The sequence below is a fragment of the Lepidothrix coronata genome, unplaced genomic scaffold, assembly GCF_001604755.1.
Source record: "Lepidothrix coronata isolate B3197 unplaced genomic scaffold, Lepidothrix_coronata-1.0 Scaffold258, whole genome shotgun sequence".
In the NCBI taxonomy this organism is placed as follows: domain Eukaryota; kingdom Metazoa; phylum Chordata; class Aves; order Passeriformes; family Pipridae; genus Lepidothrix; species Lepidothrix coronata.
This window is the reverse complement of record NW_016690438.1, coordinates 625,797-645,044: the sequence shown is the minus strand read 5'-3', so window position 1 is coordinate 645,044 and position 19,248 is coordinate 625,797. Positions and strand designations below refer to the sequence as shown.

The window sequence follows — 19,248 nt, the reverse complement described above, 5'->3', positions numbered from 1 at the left end:
GAACCGTATAGACTAGGGAGAAGAAATAGCAAAGAAATGGCAAATAATTAATCATGAAGGAATTAGTTTTCATGGCAAAAGAAAAAAGGAAATATAGCAATGTAAGAAAAGTTCTGAATGGGGATAAGAAAAAAGACAAATATGAGAAACATAAATGTAAGTCAAGTTTTTTATATATTCAGTCTTGCGAAAACCAGGAAAATAGTTGGGAGATATGTATACAGAGGCACTCAGAGTCTTGCTTTGACTGAAGACATCAATTCTAGCCTGCTTTATGTTTTTAGTGAAATGTAAATCAGTGTGGCATCAAAAATAAACTGCTTCCTTTTCATTCTCGTGTTCAATTCAAAATGTTATTGGTTATCAGTAAGGTTATCTACATCATCTGCAAGGTTGAAGGTGTGGAAAAGTATTTTGAAAACCCTGGGACTGAATTTTCAAAAAGTATTGGTTTTCTGTGAGATTGTATATGTCAGTTTACACATCTTGGTCTCCCATGTGTGATGCAGTAATTTGTTTGATTTGCTGCTTGATTTGTTTTTCTTCTTCATAATGCAACTTCAAATATTAGAAAATATTGCGCTTATATGCTTCATAGAATATGTTGTTCAGTAAGCTGACATTGATTTTTTATTTTGGTTAGTTAGTGTATTTTGTGGTCAGCTGGGTAATTTCTGAGAGCTGTGCCTGAATGAGTTGGAATCATAGTTTGCATGTTTCTGGTGCTGTTTGTGTCAGATCAGCTGAAAGGTCGGTTCCTCAACAGAACATGGACCATGCTGGTTTTCTCTTGACTTATGTTTGGGCTGTTTGATGAATTTTTAGATGTCTGTTCATGCATGAGAGAGATCAAATCACCACTGCTATTTGTACACAAAATAAAAGTGGTATCCAGACTACTCATTGTCTTAGCAGAGTGAAACACAGAAGTTTGCACTTAAAGGAAATACAATATATATTCTCTAGACAAGGATTGAGATTGTTTGCACAGTGACGGCTATAAATGAGTTTTTTCATCTAATGCTGCTAAGAATTTGACTTTAGAATACTGAAAAAAGTCCTTCTTTCTGAGGGCCTTTCTGATTTTGCTGATTACCTTTACAGAACTATTTTAGAAAAGTACTGTGAAAAGACTAGTCTTAGAAATGTTGATTAGAAGAGTCTTCTGCTCAAGCTGCTACTTGGAGCAGGACAATCACTAGCATCAGAACAGTTCAGTGACTTTAAATAGAAACTACCACTTCTATAAATAACCTCTTCCAGTGCTACACTGCTCTTTTAATGAAGAAAATTTTCCTAGTGACCAATTTGAACCTTCCAAGGGGCAGTTTTGGGCCACAGTTCCTTCTGTATCATCTGGGAAGAGCTTGATTACCTCATCTTTGTCACTCCATGTAGTTGCAGGCTCTCAGGAGATCCTCTTTGGGCTCTTTTTCACCAAAATAAAAAAGCCCAGCTCCCTCAGCTTGTCCTCTATACCTGTAGCCTTCATAGTAGCCCTCCACTGAAACCTCTTCTGTTTCTCAATGTCCTTCTTGAACTGCAGGCCAAAAGCAGTATTAAAGGCAAGGGCTCAAGAGCATGAAGCAGAGGGGTGTAATGACTTTCCTGGATGTGCTGACCACATTCCTTGTAATGTAGCTGGGTGCAACTGTTTACATTATTCATGATAAGAGAACTTTATTAGTTTGTAAACAGCTCAACAGCCACTGTAGCCTCCATATCCTTTTCAGCAGAACTGAGAGATAGTAAGTTCCTTCCCCGTCTGCACTGGTGTGTTGGGTTTTTTTTCTCCTCGGGCACAGAATTTTGCACTTACTGAAATTTCTGAAACAGGAACCTCAAAAAGGTTTCTCTTGCCTAGGCTTCAAGCATATCTCCTGGTGTTTGTGAATTGAGGTTCTACCAGTCAGCACAGCAACCAAACCTCCCAGTTTTGCATCATCTGAAAATCTACTGAGTGTACGTTCTGTCTCCTTATATGGGCTGTTGGTGAAGAGCAGTCCATTGTTACTCTGCTCATTTCCAAACACCAACTGGACATCAAGATATTGACTGTTCTTTAAGCTTGGGGTTCTGAACAATTTTCAGCCCATATACAATCCTTTCATTCAGCCCATACTTCATCATATTATAAATGATGGTGCTTTTGGAAACAAGTGTCAGAAGCCTAACTAAAGTAAAAATACATGGCATTCATTTCTCTCCCTTCACCTGCATGCCCAGTCATTTCATCATAGCAGGCAACCAGATTGGTCAAGCATGATTTGCTCTTGGTAAATCCTCGTTGACTTTTGTTGATTATTGTCTTGTCCTTTACATATTGAAAATTGATTCTAAGAGGACATGCTCCACGATTTTTCTAAGGACTAAGATGAGGCCAACCATTATATAGTTCCTTAGATACTCCTCCTCACTCTTCTTTAATATGTAGGTAAAATTAACCTTTCTGCAGTCATCAAGGATGTTCTGTAATATCAGTGGTTTTTCATAGATGATAGCCAGTGGTGTTGCAATCACATGGTCAGGTTTTTCAGCACCCATAGGAGTATCCCATGTGGTCCCATTGCCTTTGATTGCATACTGTTTCTTCAAGTGTTCACCAACTTATGCCCCTCCCCTCCTCCCCCCCTCAGCTATTCCTCTCCCTCCCGAACTGTAGATGCAGAGGTCTGGGAGCAGAGTTGGCCTAAAAAGTGAGAGGCAAAAATTGTACTGAGTGCTGCAGCCTTTTCTGTATCATGTTGTTGTCTTGTCTCCCCTAGTAAGCAACAGACCTGCATTTTCTTTGAATCTCCTTTTGCTGCTCTGCACACTTGTAAAATTCCTTCTCATTACCTTTTAATGTCCCCCATTAATTTTAGCTCCAGCTGGGTTTTGTCCTTCCTAGTTTTGTTCATGTGCCCAAAAAATGATTGTGTGCCTGTCCTTTGTTTCCTGTCATTGTTACCACACATGTGCTCTCCATTTCCACCATTTCCATCTCCATATGTGCTTTTCCCATTTTAGTTCATTAAAAATCTCCTTACTCAGCCAAGTAGACCTTCTGCATACCTTGTCTATATGTGCTGCTTCCTCATATATTTCTGGATTAGATCCCTGTTCAGGGACAAAGTCCTTCCTGCTAGATTAGCAAATCTGTTCACAAAGATTCTTCCCTCTCTTTGCCAGATAGACCTGTTCTTTAAGATGTCTGTCCTCATCAAACTGGGTGCCACAAGCAAAATAGTTGAAACCCATCTAATGCCACCAGATATGTAGTCTCCTTGATACATCTGCTGCTATCCAGGCTTCTCCCTTTTGCCGCAGGATTAAAGAGAAACAACACCAGGTTTCCTATCCCTTTCACCATTAGGTGACCCCAAACAGTCTTTCACAACACCACAAACTGCACCTCCATGCAAGCGAGAAACCTCCCTAGTTGATGAGTCAGGCTGGAAAAGAGTCACCAGCCACTGACTGTCACCCATCACTTTCTCTTGGTAGTGCTCTGATACAATGTCCAACCTCAGTTCTTCATCTGAGAGAGCTTGTTCTTCCTCTCTGCACCACTGGTCAGCCTTTCTGCTGTCAGAAATCACAAGCTTCCAGTTTCCTCCTTTTCAGAAGTGTATGTCTTCTTCCCACTGTGTCTTGCCTCAGTTGCACCATCCCTGTCTGTTGCATGAGGTTTTACACCTTGAAAGATCTTGTTAATCACCTGTTAGTAACCCCTGGTGCAATAAAAAACACCTGCCTCTTGCAACTCCTCACCTGCTGCTGCAGCAACTGCAACAGAACAAATCTCACTTCAGGGAGGTCACCCTCAGGGTCCTCTGCACAGAGGTTGCCACAGCACTGCTGATGACAGCAGAGGCAAGGGTTATGCCTTGTAGTAAGTCATCACCGTTTGGGTGTTGTCTTGTGCAAAAAGCCCAGTCTCTGATGCGTCAAGTGCCAAATTCACTGTCTTGCTTATTTGAACATCCCACTGCCAGCACTTCTTGGTGCCCTTCCCAAGGATTCTAGATAAGTCAGGAACCCTAGGTACAGTCAGCCTTGTGCAAGATTTCCCACTTGGCAGGAGACCTCTTGTACTGTCTATGAGTCCCCAGCCACAATACTCTCCTCTGTGAATGTTAGGTCTGCTGAACACTTCTGCTCCCCAGGTTGGATCCTAGCGAGTGGGAAGAATGGTGGATGTAGTCTTTTACTCAGCACTGGTCTCACTTGCCAAAAGAAGAGGTACTGTTGTACAATCAAGAAGGTCAGTTTCAGAATCTGCTTGGGTGGATTGAGCTGTCCAAAAACATTTTAAGATCAATTTACTGCACTCTCGTTCATGAATAAGAAAAAACGTAGTCTGGGAAACATGGAAATATTTATTACTAGTAGTTAAATTTTCTTATTCACTTGTAGGAGATAAACTGGGGTTCAAGTACTTACTAATGATTTTAGAATTTGATTATGTTATTTTATAGTAGAATGCTCAAATATTGTCACGTTTCCCTATCTTACAGCTGCACTTGCAGTGCCAATGGCAATTGAAAGTTTATGGTAGATTATTTCTTGCAGTCACTAGCTGTATGTACTAGAAAAAGGTCTTCTGGAGGAACATCGCTTGAATAGAAATGTCAATCCAAATATGCTCGTGTAGGCTGTGACAGAACTGCAGGCTTTGAATGAGGTCACTCTTTCAGCAACTGTAAATTGACAAATAAAATCAATCCCTTTGAAGTGTAAGTGGTCAAAGTATGAGGTTGAGAAGAAAAATGTGAGAGCATATGATATAAATAAATAGTGAAGAAAAAATGTTTAATATCTGTAGATTGTAGGTGTGAGGAAAAAGTCTGTAGGGAAAAAGTGATATTGCCACAGATATTACAAAATGCTGTGGTTACAATGCTTTTTATTCATTAATCTCTTTCGATATAGGATATGTTAGTGGGAAGTTTGCCTGGCTCTGACTTGTTTTCTGATGGAGGTTAAGATCACTTGTACCTTTAAATCAAGAATGACTCATTCTCTTAGTTCTTGCTGATAAGTTTTGGGTTTTTTTCATTTGAAAAGTAAATCATATTCTAATGCTTAGCGATCTCCATCAAAAAAGGGTATGATAGAACTGCAAAGCTCCTAAGAAAAACAAGAGGCTAAAAAGTTACTTTGGCTTTATCTGAGTATCTTGAATTCAATTGCATACTTAAACAAACAAAAACCTGATTAATACTGTTTGTGACTAAGCTTTGAAGGAATTTTTCCTAAGGTGTGAACTTTCTGCAGTATGATCTTCAAAGTCAAGACTGGATGGATTTTTAAACCAGCAAACAAAGGCGTTCAAAGATGAATTCTTAGCTGAGGTAGTTCCCATTGCTTAGACAGGGCATGTGGCTAGATATTAATGCTTCTCCTGGGCCTTAAAATCTTTTTTTTTTTTAATTCCTGTTTTAAATTACACTTGATGCGTATTTTTTTAATATAACTTAATAATTTAGAGTAACTACCTTATAGTATGTGAGTTAAAAATAATTTTCACCTGAATATTATGTAAGATGATGTTTTAAAGTGCAGCTGGCTGTGCATAGGTTTTATACAGATAGAGATGACGTGTTATGAAAATAAGTGTACCAAAATATATGTCAGTAGTGCATCCTTGAGATGTGATACTAGGTTTCATGAAATATATGCCTTGAAGTAAAAAAAGGGTTCAAGGAATTGCTGTGGAAATTACTCTGGCAAAAACTAGAATTTTTCTCATTTGGTGAGTTTTTTCAGCCATTACTGTGGTACTGTGTTTGCACAAGCGAAAACAGGTTGCTGGTCTGTAAAAGAATTCTGAATCATTAACCTTTCTGAGGTCAAGGTAGACTATTCTATTAAACTCTTTAGAAGGAAAAAAAGTAGTATTAATAAACACTGAAATAGTAAAAACCCTATTTCCATGAAATGACAAAATTTCCAAGAACAAAGGAATAGAAAAAGTTAAAACATGTCTAAGTATGTCAGGGGTTAACTTACTACTTTTACTCTGCATTATAGAAAGTCGGGAGTGTTATATGCTAATAATCTCTTAATTGTAGGAGGAAGAATTGGAGGCCCAGATTTCATTCCTGCAAGGACAGCTGAACGATTTGGAAGCCATGTGCAAATATTGTGCAAAAATGATGAACACACATCTTGGTAAGTGCAGTACCCTGTATTAACCTGTAAATCTTTGCAAAGGCTCTTTTTATGTTTGTATTAGAACTAAAATAATATTTATGTAGTAAAGTGCATATTATTTTATGAGCCATCATGAAGACTGAATTGATGTACTGAGTCGTTTCATCAGATGCAGCCAGCCACTGTATCTTTATTCTGCTTTTAATCTTGGGAGTGTTATAGCCACTGATGATGCTAAAAGAGGTAGAGGCATTTTAGTACAGATGCCTTTTGATTTCTTGTACTGTAAGAGACTTGTTGGAGCTCACAGCATCTGAGCTTACAGATTTGAAGGCCATTTGCAATTCAGCATTCCCACAATGATACTTGGTGTGTGCAGTGATAGTTGTATAAAATCTATATACTTTCATTAAATGTAACAGCTTCACAATCTGCAATCACCTTTGGTGTGTTGCTGTAGGCTGACTAGTTTGGAATATTTTGCTCAGACCAGGAGAAATATTGTAAGATAAACATCAATACACTGGGAACAGAATCAGCAAATACGCCAGTCTAAAATTCTACTTACATATTTCCAAGACAAGTCAGGGAAAGTAAACAAAATGTTTCACTCAGTTCAAGTGTAAATATGTTTAAATAGGCTTTTATGAAAGTGGCATTTTTAAACTGTGTTGAACTAAACTCCAAAAGTTAGTATATTTAGTTATGTGAAAAAGTACCATTGTTAAGAAATCAGGGCACAACTATAATAATTTTAGGATTTATTTTTGGCCTGCAACATCTAAGCAAAATAAATTAAGGTTCAATATTTTTGTGGGTAGAACTAAGCATATGATATGTAAGTTTGCCAGGTCAGAATGTTCAGATGTGAAAGCCGTATTATATTTGTATTTTCTTTTATGTGGGTGTTTTACTAGACACTATTATAAGCCTAGGAAAAGCTAAAAATATTATGTTATTTGAAAGTTGTGAATCACAGCCTTGAAAAGCAAAGTCAGCCTCTAACCCCAAGAGCTTTAGTCTGATGTATACCCTTCTGTAAGGGTATATGAGCAATGATAAGATTAGATGCAAGCAAAGAGATAAATTATTAGCTACTGAAATGATGGGGAAAAGATTGCTGTATCAAGAAGAAAAGCTGAAGTTTCTTTCCTTTAGGAAAGAAGACGAGGAGTGTTTAGCAAGGGTATCAGTTCAAGTACGAACATAAGCATTTCACCAGCTACAGCTGCTCTAAAGATCAGAATAAACCCAGACAAAGATACTTGAAGCAGTCTGCCTTTCGGCACTGGATTAATGAACTGAAAGCAAAAGATTTGTCATCATATCCAGGTGTTAAATTCTTTTTCTCAAATATATTGGAAACAAAAACGTTTAGGGCCAGTAATCTCCCAGGAGCATTGTGGAACAGCTTTTTACCCTCACTGGACAGGGAAAGCCATCCCTTATACAGCTTTGCCTGCGGGGTGTGCTGGGTTTATTGTGACACCCCTGCAGCACTCCCAGAGCCTTCCAGCCTAGTTTCTTCTAAGTCCTACTCCCTATACTTTTTCACAGTATTCCTGCATGTCTTGTCAACATCATGGGCTATTAACTTTGCAAATTTGTGTTACACTAATGTGTTTAAATCCTATAGAGATTAACAGTTATGCACCATAAACCGAACACAAGAGACAGAGATGTCACCAGCCTTCACAGCTTCTGTACTTGTAACAAACTGGTGAGGTTAGGTATCCCCAAATCAGCCAGCAGATGATCTACGTGAAGGCATGAAAAAAAGCCTGCCAAGATTCTTGCTGACGTGCAGAATCCCTTCTGACCTGAAATCTGTCCATCTGAGCAGCACATGCCAGCAGGTTGTGCAAGAAAATGGATTCTCTATAGCATCACAGAACACCCTCTGAGGATTATCTCTGTGTTCATCCATTGCTCAGAGCTGCAGAGAAGGGCAGCAAAATAAAACTCAGAGCATATCTGGTCATTTCTGGGTTAAGGGAAAAGTTAGCGGGGGCTGCTACTGTACCTGATCTGATTCTCCTCCTCTCTCTCTATCTCTTACCCATAAAAATTGCTTTGTTTCAGAAACTGCAGAGCAGATGAGTTATATCACTGCTTCTGTAAACTTGTCAGAACACTTAGCTTCAAGGATATTACTTCTTCCTGTAGGGCTGAATTTTTCTGACTTCATCACTCAGCTTTTGGATCTTGTAGCATTTTCGTTAGCAAAGTTGAAAATCTTCATTTAATTTACTTATATGCAGTGATTACTTATCTCTCAACACTGCCTTTGCTAAGTAGAACACTTCAGGTTTCATTTTGTGTGGGTTCCTTTTTAGGCTTGGTCATTTTTATGGTCTTCCTTTGAATTCTTCAGGGGTTTCATACACCTTTTGAAGTGGGTTAATCATATCAGGATATGCTATACCAGCACTGGCTCAGCACAGTGATTATTTAGCACAGGGAAGGTCATCTTTCTGCTCCTATGTGGCATTCCTCTTTTTTAACATTTTTATTGCATCATCATGTTATAGTGCTCTTTGACACAGTGATAGGTTGAGGTGATAATACGTTATGACTTTTAAAATTTGGTGAATCACTGCTTTCCAAATAGAGGCGTTTATACTGCAGGTAAAATCAGGAAATGTTTATTTCCATATGTGTTCCTTGAATTTGATGATATTAAAATTCACTTCTTGTCATTTGGCTTTTTAGCTGACTAATTCAGGTAACTCTGCAATGTGCTCTATTTTCTTCTACCATTCTAACTAGAGACATAACCATCATACATTTAATAGTGGTCTAAATTGTTGATTAAAACATACTGATATATAAAATTTGAGGAGCCCTATGGAACTAAGTCCTTCAACAAAGTGTTGGACAACATTTTTAAGAATTATTAATAAGTCAGTCAAGGATTCAGGCCTGCTTTTAAATTTGATAAAAACCTCATGGGTTTTTTAGATTGACATTGTAAACCTTTTTTTTCAGACTTTATTACTCAAGCAATACTCTTTTTCCTTTGTTGATGCATTATATTTGCAGGTGACTTTTTAACAACACAGTATTAATTCAGGCTTATAAAAATGCATATCCAGTGACTATTTGCCACAAAATTGTCACAATGTCAAACAATTACCGAATGTTCTTTTTGTGGTTTACAATGAGACAGTTTAGGATTTTTTGGCTCTCTTCTCAACTTCTTTCCCTTACAAGGGGGATCTGATGAAAATCAGGTGCGGTTACTTCATGACAGAGATGACGTGTTGTAGTTGAGAAATTATCAAAATGACCACCTTGTCTATTCTGTTTTGAATCCCCAGTAATTTATAATTTTTTATATCAAATCCAATTATACAAAGTATATTTTTATATGATGCCTTTTTAAAAAATAATATTTAATTAAGAATTTCTCCTTTTGGCCCTATAATGATTCTATGTTTCTTTACCAAGATCATTTTATTTCTATAGGTGTCAACAGATATTTGCTAACTTACATTATGAGGGATAGAATGGCAATTTTATTTCGTTCATATATTCAAAGATGCTTTCATTAAATGTTTATCTCCTTCCGTAAATTAACCACATAATGTACCACATGGCAACAACATAACTGCTTGTAATATCAGGGGATGTTACTGTGGGAATGAATGATGGTTCCGAAATATTGCCACTTAGGGCTATGTGTAGAAATTAAAATAGGTGTTTGATTATAAAAACAGGGGACAGCCATTCTGTGATCTTTGTCTCCTTCTTATGGCTGTGCATTAGAAGAACTTTACTTTTCTTCTTTACCTTAACTGTTGGAGTACTGCTAGGGGGGAATTCCTTTTAACACCTCCAAGGACAAATGTTGAAATTATGGTATGCAAAATGGCCAGACAGGGAAGCAGATTTTACTGCTGTTCTCACCCTTTTTCACAAGCTTGTCATAGCTTTCAAAAAAAAAGAAAGAATCCTGTGTTCAATTTTTCCATTGTTGCAATGAAGATACACCCAAACTTGTAAACCTGTCCTGCGGCTTTGTTCACAATATAAATGCAGAATATTACTCAACCAGTAGTGAAAAAGTATAGTTGCCATAGCTATCACTACTCAAGCATCATCACAGATACGTTTTCTTGATGTTACTTTCTCACAAACACTGGCCTTTTTCAGGAAACAGTGTTGTCACTGGTGATTTCAGTAATATGGTAATGTTCTTCAGCATTTTTCTTTCTGGGACGTACACTACTGTTAGTGCACGTAAATACCTCAAGGTTCAACAATTCAGAAAGCTGTAATACACTGAATGAGTATTACAATATTATAACTTCTTATGATGTTATTTACTTTTTGAAGAATTTTGATTGTTTTCTCCCTTCTTTCACTATTTGAAAATAAAAGCATCAAGTTAGCAAGTGCATTCAGAAAAAGATTTTTCCTGGTGACTGGTAAATGTGACATCTGTCTGATGTCATAGAGCAGATCACGAGAAATTTGTCTAAGAGATGAACACAAATAACACTCAGAGGGCATCATAATATCTGCTGGAAGATTCCTCACTTGTCCTTCATTACATCCCAGGCTCAAGCCAACACAGCGCTATTAAATGGCAGTTCAGGTAACACCAGTTAATTACAGTATCTGCTGTTCTAATATCTTTAGGGTTTGGACCATGTTAACCCTGGCCTACTACTAGGGCAGCCTCTTAACAAAATTAGATTGAAACTCTGAAGACATATCAGTACTCCTTACTCAAGTGCCAATATGAGAGATTGTGAAGGTTCTTTATGAGGGACAGGAATCAATCCATCACCTTCTCTGAGAAAGGAGAACCTAACATTTCTTTCCAACAGAGACATAGTTTCAGACCTCCAAGTGTGTGAAAATTTACCAATTAATTACGTGTGTAGCACAGGAAGTCCTTTTCATGAGAGGCAATTTAAAGGAACATTGGTTCAGTATTAACTTGGATATGGAGGTCTTTATTTAGAAACTAATTTTTTTGATGGGCAATTTATCAGGTTATAAAAGTGGAGAAACTAAGGTCATTCCACACATGCTTTTGCTTGAGGCCAGCACTATGTAAATGCAGAAGGTTGCTTCCCCAGCTAGCTGAGATTCAGAAACAATTTAGCTGCTTTCTCACAGCGTAGAGCCTCAGCTAATAAGCCCTGAGCTTATTAGCTCATACCAGCTTCGTGAAGACTTAGCTCACAGGATTCTGCATAACACTCTAGAAATATGTGCCAAGGTACCCAGTTTTACAGAGTAAACAGAAGTCTCCCTGGTTTTATTAACTTCACCTTCATACTGTTACTGCTTAGCTTGAACCAGCTGCCAGAGAGACATCTGTTTAGGTGGGTCTCAGAAATATGTTTCTCGATATCCATGTCTTTAAATCACTTCTTGTCTTGGAGGCAACATTGCAAAAACCTCTCAGCTCTGACCCACATTGAATAAGTTTATGCATCCTGGCTCCACTAAGCCAGAGCAAATAAATCCTCTCTGAGCTACCCATACAGGGCTGATGGGGTTGTCCTTACGGTGCATTTTCTAATTTGACTTCTGCTATTTGTAATATGTTGCTATGTCCTTCACCAGTATTCCAGTACATCTCTGCCACTCCAGTGTGGATTATGGTAGGGATGTGGAAAAGTGAGGTTTTCATCCCCTATTCTGAACACCACCAGCATTCTTCCACTTGAATAACATGTCAGCTCTCAGCTTTCATAGGTAGTGTGTAAATAAATGCACGTATCTACAAAGTGCTCAGAAGTTCTGGCATCACAGTAACAAGCAAAATGAAAGCCAGTCTTCTGAGAGTTCTTTCAATGGGATCACAGGACATGTCCCTGCCACAGCCATCAGGCAATGCTGGCAACCCTAAGATTCACTAACACTTCCTGACATCTCCCAGATAAATATTTGCAGGACTTATTAAACACAGTTTAAAGCCACCTTTTCGTTGTGATTATTGCAAACACCATGAACAAGGAAGAAAAAAATATAAAAATAAAGGAATAAAAACTGTATAGTTGCAACTATATGTAGTTGCAAGTATCATTTTACTTATTGTGTGAAATAGCACTTTTAAAGGTTTAATTATACTGACTTATGCATCCCTCTTTTAACAGTCAGTGCAGTTGTTATAAGAATGCGTTTCATTGTAAGGATCATTTGCAGTGGGGGAGGGAGAGGAGAAAGTTGATTTAATGCTCAATATTTAGAGACTGATATACTGCCCAATATAGATGTGGATGCAGTACTTGTTAAATGTATGCAAGATAGTACTGAATTCTTATTTCTTGTTTTATGTGTCATGTGATGAGATGAAAGGTTATGACATTTTTGTAAGGATAAAATGAAATGGATATTATTCAGCTGCTCTGTGTTGAAATGAAATACTTCAGAGTTTGTTGAGGAAGTCCATTAAATGAGTTCTCCTATGCTTGGGACATAAATAAAATAAGCCGTAGTTTATAAACCCTCTGTGATTAGAAATGTTGTCACTAAAAAAGGCCACATCAAACTGAGCCACATGAATCTAAAGGAATCGCTCCATTTGGTTAGAAATAAATAACCTATAAAAACAGCTTATAAATAAAAAACATTAACAACTTTATTAAACCAAATATAGGAGTGGTTACTGGGAAACAAGTATTTGTTGTATAGCATGACTTTTAGACTGTGACTTCTGGTCATTATATATATTTTTATATATATATGTATGTATGTAGGAAGAATAAAAGTGTAACTCTTCATGCCCCATGAATTTTAACCACCTTTTTGTCACTTGAGGTCAAAAACTACTGGTTCAACTGATAGCCTACTTTCTTTATACAACTGTGCCAGTCCTGAAAGTCCAGCTGTGTTAGGCACCTACAGATGCTTTCATCCTAGTAGTGTGAATGAAAAGGAGATTAAAATAGTGAAGCTTACACACCCCCTCATTACCTAATTAACAGCTTTCCCTGCATCTTTCAGTGAATTCCCACTGCTTCCTTCCTGCTGGGTGGTGAGCACCTCCCTGCCACTGAAATACCCTGACAATCCACCCTTTCCTTTCCAGCATCTCTTAACCAGTGGTTTCTCTTGCAATGTCAGCTTTAAGGGAATAAAACCTTAGTAGAAGCTAAATTGTGGTATGACTGAATTGTTAGTTTCCCCATTATTTCCATGAATACACAGATGTAAGATATATGTTAAGCATAATTTGCTTACCATGTGTAAATTAGAGTTCATAGTTAAGAGCTGATCTTGTCTTTGAGCAAGGGATGGACAAAATGACATCATGACCCTACCAACCTCATTTTCTTTACATCTGCTATGAGTTGATTGGTGACTTTGTACTACATATTTCTCTGATGTCACAGGCATTACCACACATTAAATATTGATAAAGTGTTGGTGCTCCACACAACACATGAATCAGAAGTATATACTCTACAAATACATAATTTATATTCAAATAAATGTTTTAAAGAATGCAGTACTTCACAAATAATTTCATACTTCAGATTTTTAAGATCTTTAAATTCTTTAATACTCAAATGTTGTTGTGATGCTTTTGATATAATGTATAATTGTTACTATAAGGGTTGACGTTCACAGTGAGATAGGTGAATGAGTTAGGCTACTCAGCAGTGTTGCCTTCATCAATGCTTAGATCACAAACACTGTTGTTTTAGAAGGGAATTCAGCTCCTCTCATTTGTATTTTTAATGCTGGAAAGAAAATGCAGTAGTTGGAAACATCCTGAGCTGCATTATTAATCAGCAATATGACTATGTCATACAGTGTAGTCTTTTTAGAAAGGCCACAAACCACTGTTAAGTTCTAGATTTTCTGCCCAGTTTTAAGGAGAGAGCATATTTTCCTGCTCCATCAGATCAAGTTCAGGCAGGAAAGAAGTATTTGTTGCGAAAAGAGAGAGAAATTGATTATCAGAAGCTAAAGTTTGAGTACATCCTTCCAGCCCCTTAATGTTCTTGAAAAAGCAATCTTGCTATCACTAGTATATCGTGCAGAGAATGCTGGAAGCATTTTCTGTAAACCTAAATTTCATAAAAACAATCATACAAAAATACTGGAATATGAGTCCAGAGAGTTGAATGTGCCTTGCCATCTGTGGGAAACTTGGTATTTTTTTGCTTTCCTTTTTTGGAAAAATAAGGAGGGTGTAGTAGCACCCTCAGTTCTCCCCTTCCTGCTGCCTACCTTGGCGGTGAGAAGGTACTTTTGCATTCTGAGTTTGAGCTGTCTTCTCAGTAGTGGAAAGCAAGGGTGAAAAAAGTCGATTTAACATGATTCTGGCACTGTTGATTGTTCACAAGTCATTGATCAGGAACTAGTAGTAGAAAGGGAGCATTCATAATACAGCTTGCAGCTATTTCAAGTTAGCTCCTCTCAGCAGGAGTCATCTTCCTGGAAAAGCCCCACAGAGACTGGCTTAAAATAGAAATCATTAGGAGAGAGATGCACTGCAAAAAGGCAGCAGTACGGGAGAAAACAAAGAACCTCAGAGAACAAGGGTGTTAAAGTTATTCCCATGTTCAGTTTTCTCCGCCTCCGTCTGATTTTGTCAAGTCTGTGTTATGCCTTCATCTGGCAGGGCTGTAGCTGTTTGTCTCCGACCTCTTTAAGGGAAGGGAAGAGGTGCAGATCTGTCTTCTGGATGGATGGGCATGACGAGATGCCTGAGGGGACCTTGTCTACAGCAAACTAGTTTTCCCATTCATTTAACGCTGCTCTGAGTGGATTTCATGCAAAATTTGTATTGAATGCAAGTGAAACTTTCAGTGAAAGTTACTTTATTTAATAAGCCTCTAAAATAATTAGGCCGAGCCTAACAGCTTTTCACATTCAGAGAGGAAGGTTTTGAACAGCCTCTTTCCCTGGCCTGGGAACTCAGCTGTGACTGCTCACACCATCATGCAATATATAGCAGTTCAACCATCAGAGAGCATAAGCTTTCTCTGATTTTCCTGCTAGGAGCTGCTGTCAGTGTTTTTCCTCTTTCATCTCTGTAGAGAGGATGATAGCATATCTTCAGATTAATGTTTAGCAATTAATTTAGGGAAAGGAAATGGAAATCTTGATTTTTCGAAAATTACTTCTGCAATGAATTTGCATGTGAACTTATTTACAATCTGGTATAACTGTAAGAGCAAGAAATGAAAAATGTATTTCATCTTAAATCTTAATTTTTAGTTATTTCAACTGTTGCTAACAAAATCAGTATGTGCTACAGTGTTTTTCCATATCTTGTAGAAAAGAAGAGCACGAATGCAATCATTTGCATGTTACTCCTCTGTAGTTATAGTTGGCTTTAAAATACATCAAGGCAGCTGATCATAGTCTCACTGATGAAGTAATTCTTGATTTACTGGTCTAGTGTCTATAAAACTTAAATGAATCTACTCATTTTTGAGAGTTAAGTACACAAAATTAATTCTAATCAATTGTATAAAAGGCATCCCTTGAGTGGTGATCCATCATAGTGGATAACATTGCTGAAGAGAACAGTTCTGAAGAGAACAACTGGTTTTGCAGCTCCAGTATTTATGAGGCTTAGTCAAGAGCAGAGTCAGGATATGATAGTTCAATTTGTGATAGTCAGAGGTTTTTTAAAACTAAGTTGAAACAAATCCAGAGTCATGTAATGGCTGTCTGCTGAGAAGTTGCAAAATTCACCTTTTGTTTTCCTCTACTAAGAACTTAATTGAAAAAAAAATTATCTTTTTCTACAGAAAACATTTGGCATCAGCTAAATGGAATCTTGAAAGAAATAAAAGAAAAAAAGGCAGTCAGGAATATTTGACCTTAACCTTAGTTTTCTAAGTACTATAGGATTTTGATAACTTTTGAATGACAACAGCTATCCCAATAGATAGATATTTATAGCATACTGGACTTGGTTTTTAATAATGTAGAAATCACATAATTTGTTTGATTCATTGCATCAATTTGTTGGGGTTTTTTAAAGTAAGAACTTCCAAAATGACATCTACAGGGGGCTTTTTAAAAACAGTCATTTTTTTATGAAAAAAACCCAAACCCACAAGTGTGAGGTACTGATATAGAGCACTGGATAAGGAAGAAATTCCATATGTGGCCAATTCAGCTTTAGACATAAAGCACTTCTCTCAAAGTACAGTAACATCTTCTGTGAAGGAAGAATAATTAAATTATACATCTCAGCTTAATGTAAAAGTCCCTCAGCTGAGCAATATCATATCAAAAATGCTTCCTGGAACTCTTGAAATAGTATTTTTAAAGTATTTGTACTTACAAGGGTATCTTTTGAGATACAGAAAGGTAAATAAAAAGCTTTTGTCTTCACTTTTGAGCTTAGTTTCCCTCTTCATCTCAGCAGCTTGACTGCCCTGTGAGATCTCCCCAGCAGTGGGAAAAGGCTTGGATGAGAGTCCCCCAGGTGAGGAGTGCTGCATCCTGGCATAGCCATTCGCTAGAGGGCAGCTGCAGAGTACATACCAAGTTTCCTACCCTCCCTCTTCTTCCCACCTCTCCGTGCAGTCCACATGGATTTCAAAGATGTGATCAAGGAGGCACTCATGCAAAATCAGTGACGGTGTACTTGTCTTATCTGAGGACTTTTTTTTTTAATTCATCTCTCCTCGTTAGTCAGGGAAGAAGAATGAGCACTGATAAATTTGGTTTCCACTTATTTGACAGTTAAAAAATTTTGCATTCAAAAGGGATGAGGGCAAGAGATTAGAAGACATGTGAAATTCAAGGACATATTTAAGAAGAAATATTCATTGCCATTTCCCCAGGGAAACCTTCCGTTTTGTTGTACTAGAGAAGGATATCCCAATTGATGCCCCTGTGTCACAGCTGTTATTTACTAGCAGAGGGAGAGTGGCTGATTACAGGGATTTACATCTTGGGGCATTTTTCTGGGTTTAAGTGGAAATGTGCTCTTGGAGTCCAAAATTGTGTCTTAGAGCAAACTGCTAGTGGAATTTTTTCCAAAATAGGTTTTAGTGATTTTAACTGATTAAAAATAATAGACCCTATATATCCAAGACATATATCATACTGTACTTTAAGGATACAGCAAATGGAAGAAAAGATGTCAGAAATTCCACAGGTCAATTTTAGAAAATGTTGCTGTATTTCCTACCTTTTTTCTCTTAATCTTTTTTTTTCTGAAACTAATATTAAAATCTGGCATTAATCTTGATAAAGTATGTGATGATACAAACATTTTTACTAATTTTTACTGCTGGCTAACTTTCATGGATCCATTCATAAGTTCTTAGAAATTCTCAGTGTGCTGGCTCTTCAAACACAGTTACAGCTGGGTTTTGTAGCGATGATAGATTCTTTTGCATCTTTTTTAAATACTGACTTATAAAACATCTCTAAAGAACAGTAATAATAGTAGATTATTTTCAGATCGTGTGGAATGCCTTTCAGCTTTTGTTCTCTTGCTCTTATTTTCCTGATTTTTTAGATTTCCTTCATCTAGTCTTCAGCATGTTGGAGGTTTGTTTTGAATTATTTTCTTGGTCCATTGGCTTAGTCAGTATACATGCCTTAGTTCTTTAATGTACAGTTTTAATTTATGTTGGGATCAAACACTACGGAATGCTTTTCTTTTTAATGCTGAGAAATGCAAAAGACAGTTGAATTGAGTGATTCGGGCTCTGATCAGGCATATATGAATGTATTTTATTTACCAAATTGAGAGACTAGACAATTTAGATGTAAAGTTTAAAAAAAGCATTATGTTTTTTCTCAATTCATGGTGCTACATATTTGCAGAAAGGTCTAGGTTTTTGTTATTTCTAGCCTTCATAATGCAGTATCTTTCTCACGTAAAATTTGTACGAGACATCATTCAATTGTACTATATTTGATTTCATTGCTGCAGACCTTGCCACTGTGATATGGTAAATAATGCATGCTAAGTAACGTGAACATAGACCTCCTTGTTCAGGTAGGCTGCCTGTGCAAACCTGAGGTTTCCTACCTTTACTGATGCTCTTGACCTTGATGCACCACCTTGATTTTTGTCAGCTATTGCCTTTCATCGCTGTAGCCTCTTTTATTCCTTCTACTTTCCAGATTGCTTTTTTAACAGTTCAGTTAGTATGTAGGCTTGGATCTTTTCTCCTCTTTGCCCTTTCCATTCTTCCTTTATACCCATTACTGATTTCTGGTCCACACTCAATTTCAAACTTGTGTTTATACACAGCTTTTAAATCCACCTCTCTGCTTTTAATCTTTCTTCTTGTACTGTCTCCCACATCTCATTCTTTTGCTATTTATTCCGTAAACACAAAACTCATGCCAGATTACTCAATGCCTTTACTTGAAAACTCATGTCAGAGTTGGCGGTGTCATCATATTCATCCTTGTCAGGATCATCTATTACAACACTTTTGGCTTTTCACTGGTTTGGGCCCTGAACATGCAGGATGTTTTTAAAAACAAACAAAAGCAATGCAGGTGTGGATTAATGGTATGAAGCTTTTGATTGTGAAGTACTTGGGATACAGATACTCAAGAGCAGCAAAGCATTCTTCCCAAATGAGTGTCACTGAGGAATTTGGGCTCAGAATGTGTATGTAAAACAGGAGAGGCACAAAGGAGTATCCTGTCATTTTTAGTTGACAGGTAGCATCTCATTCTGCCAATCTGTCACCAGGAATCTTTGCTGTTTTCTTAAAGAGGAAGAAAGTAGGAGCTACGAGGCCAGAGTGTGATCTGACATAATTTAAAGAGTCTGCAGAGCTATTGAAGCTGTAGCTTCTCTGTGCTAGTTTGGACTGTAGCATTGCCTGGAGTTGTCCTGCCTCCTACAAACACTGTATACCAGGGTCCTGAAATGCATCCTTGAAAGGACCACACTATGGGTATGGAAGGCAGGAGTCTTCGGAATTGTTGGTACTGCACTGCTCCTTCTGTCAAATAAGTTTTGTTCAGCCCTGGGTCTTTTATCTAAAAGAAAGAATTGGGAAGGGCATGAAACTTCTTATAGTCTTTTTATAAAGAAGAAGAGCATTCTAGCATCTGCAGTGGCCATGGGATTAAGATGAAGATTGCTGAACTCCTACCTTAAACCTTTCTGTGAGATGCAGCAGATTCCTCTAAATGTTC

General features: G+C 37.5%; 1 protein-coding gene across 4 annotated transcripts in view; it reads left to right on the top strand.

Annotated features, from left to right (window-relative positions):
• The window catches only part of TBC1D5 (TBC1 domain family member 5), a 290,939-nt gene that overhangs the window by 261,230 nt on the left and 10,461 nt on the right, over positions 1 to 19,248 (top strand). For all 4 annotated transcript variants that reach the window (XM_017835483.1, XM_017835481.1, XM_017835484.1 and 1 more), the window contains one exon: positions 6,057 to 6,156. In XM_017835483.1, the coding sequence (XP_017690972.1) occupies positions 6,057 to 6,156 (100 nt within the window). The remainder of the gene's footprint in view (positions 1 to 6,056; positions 6,157 to 19,248) is intronic.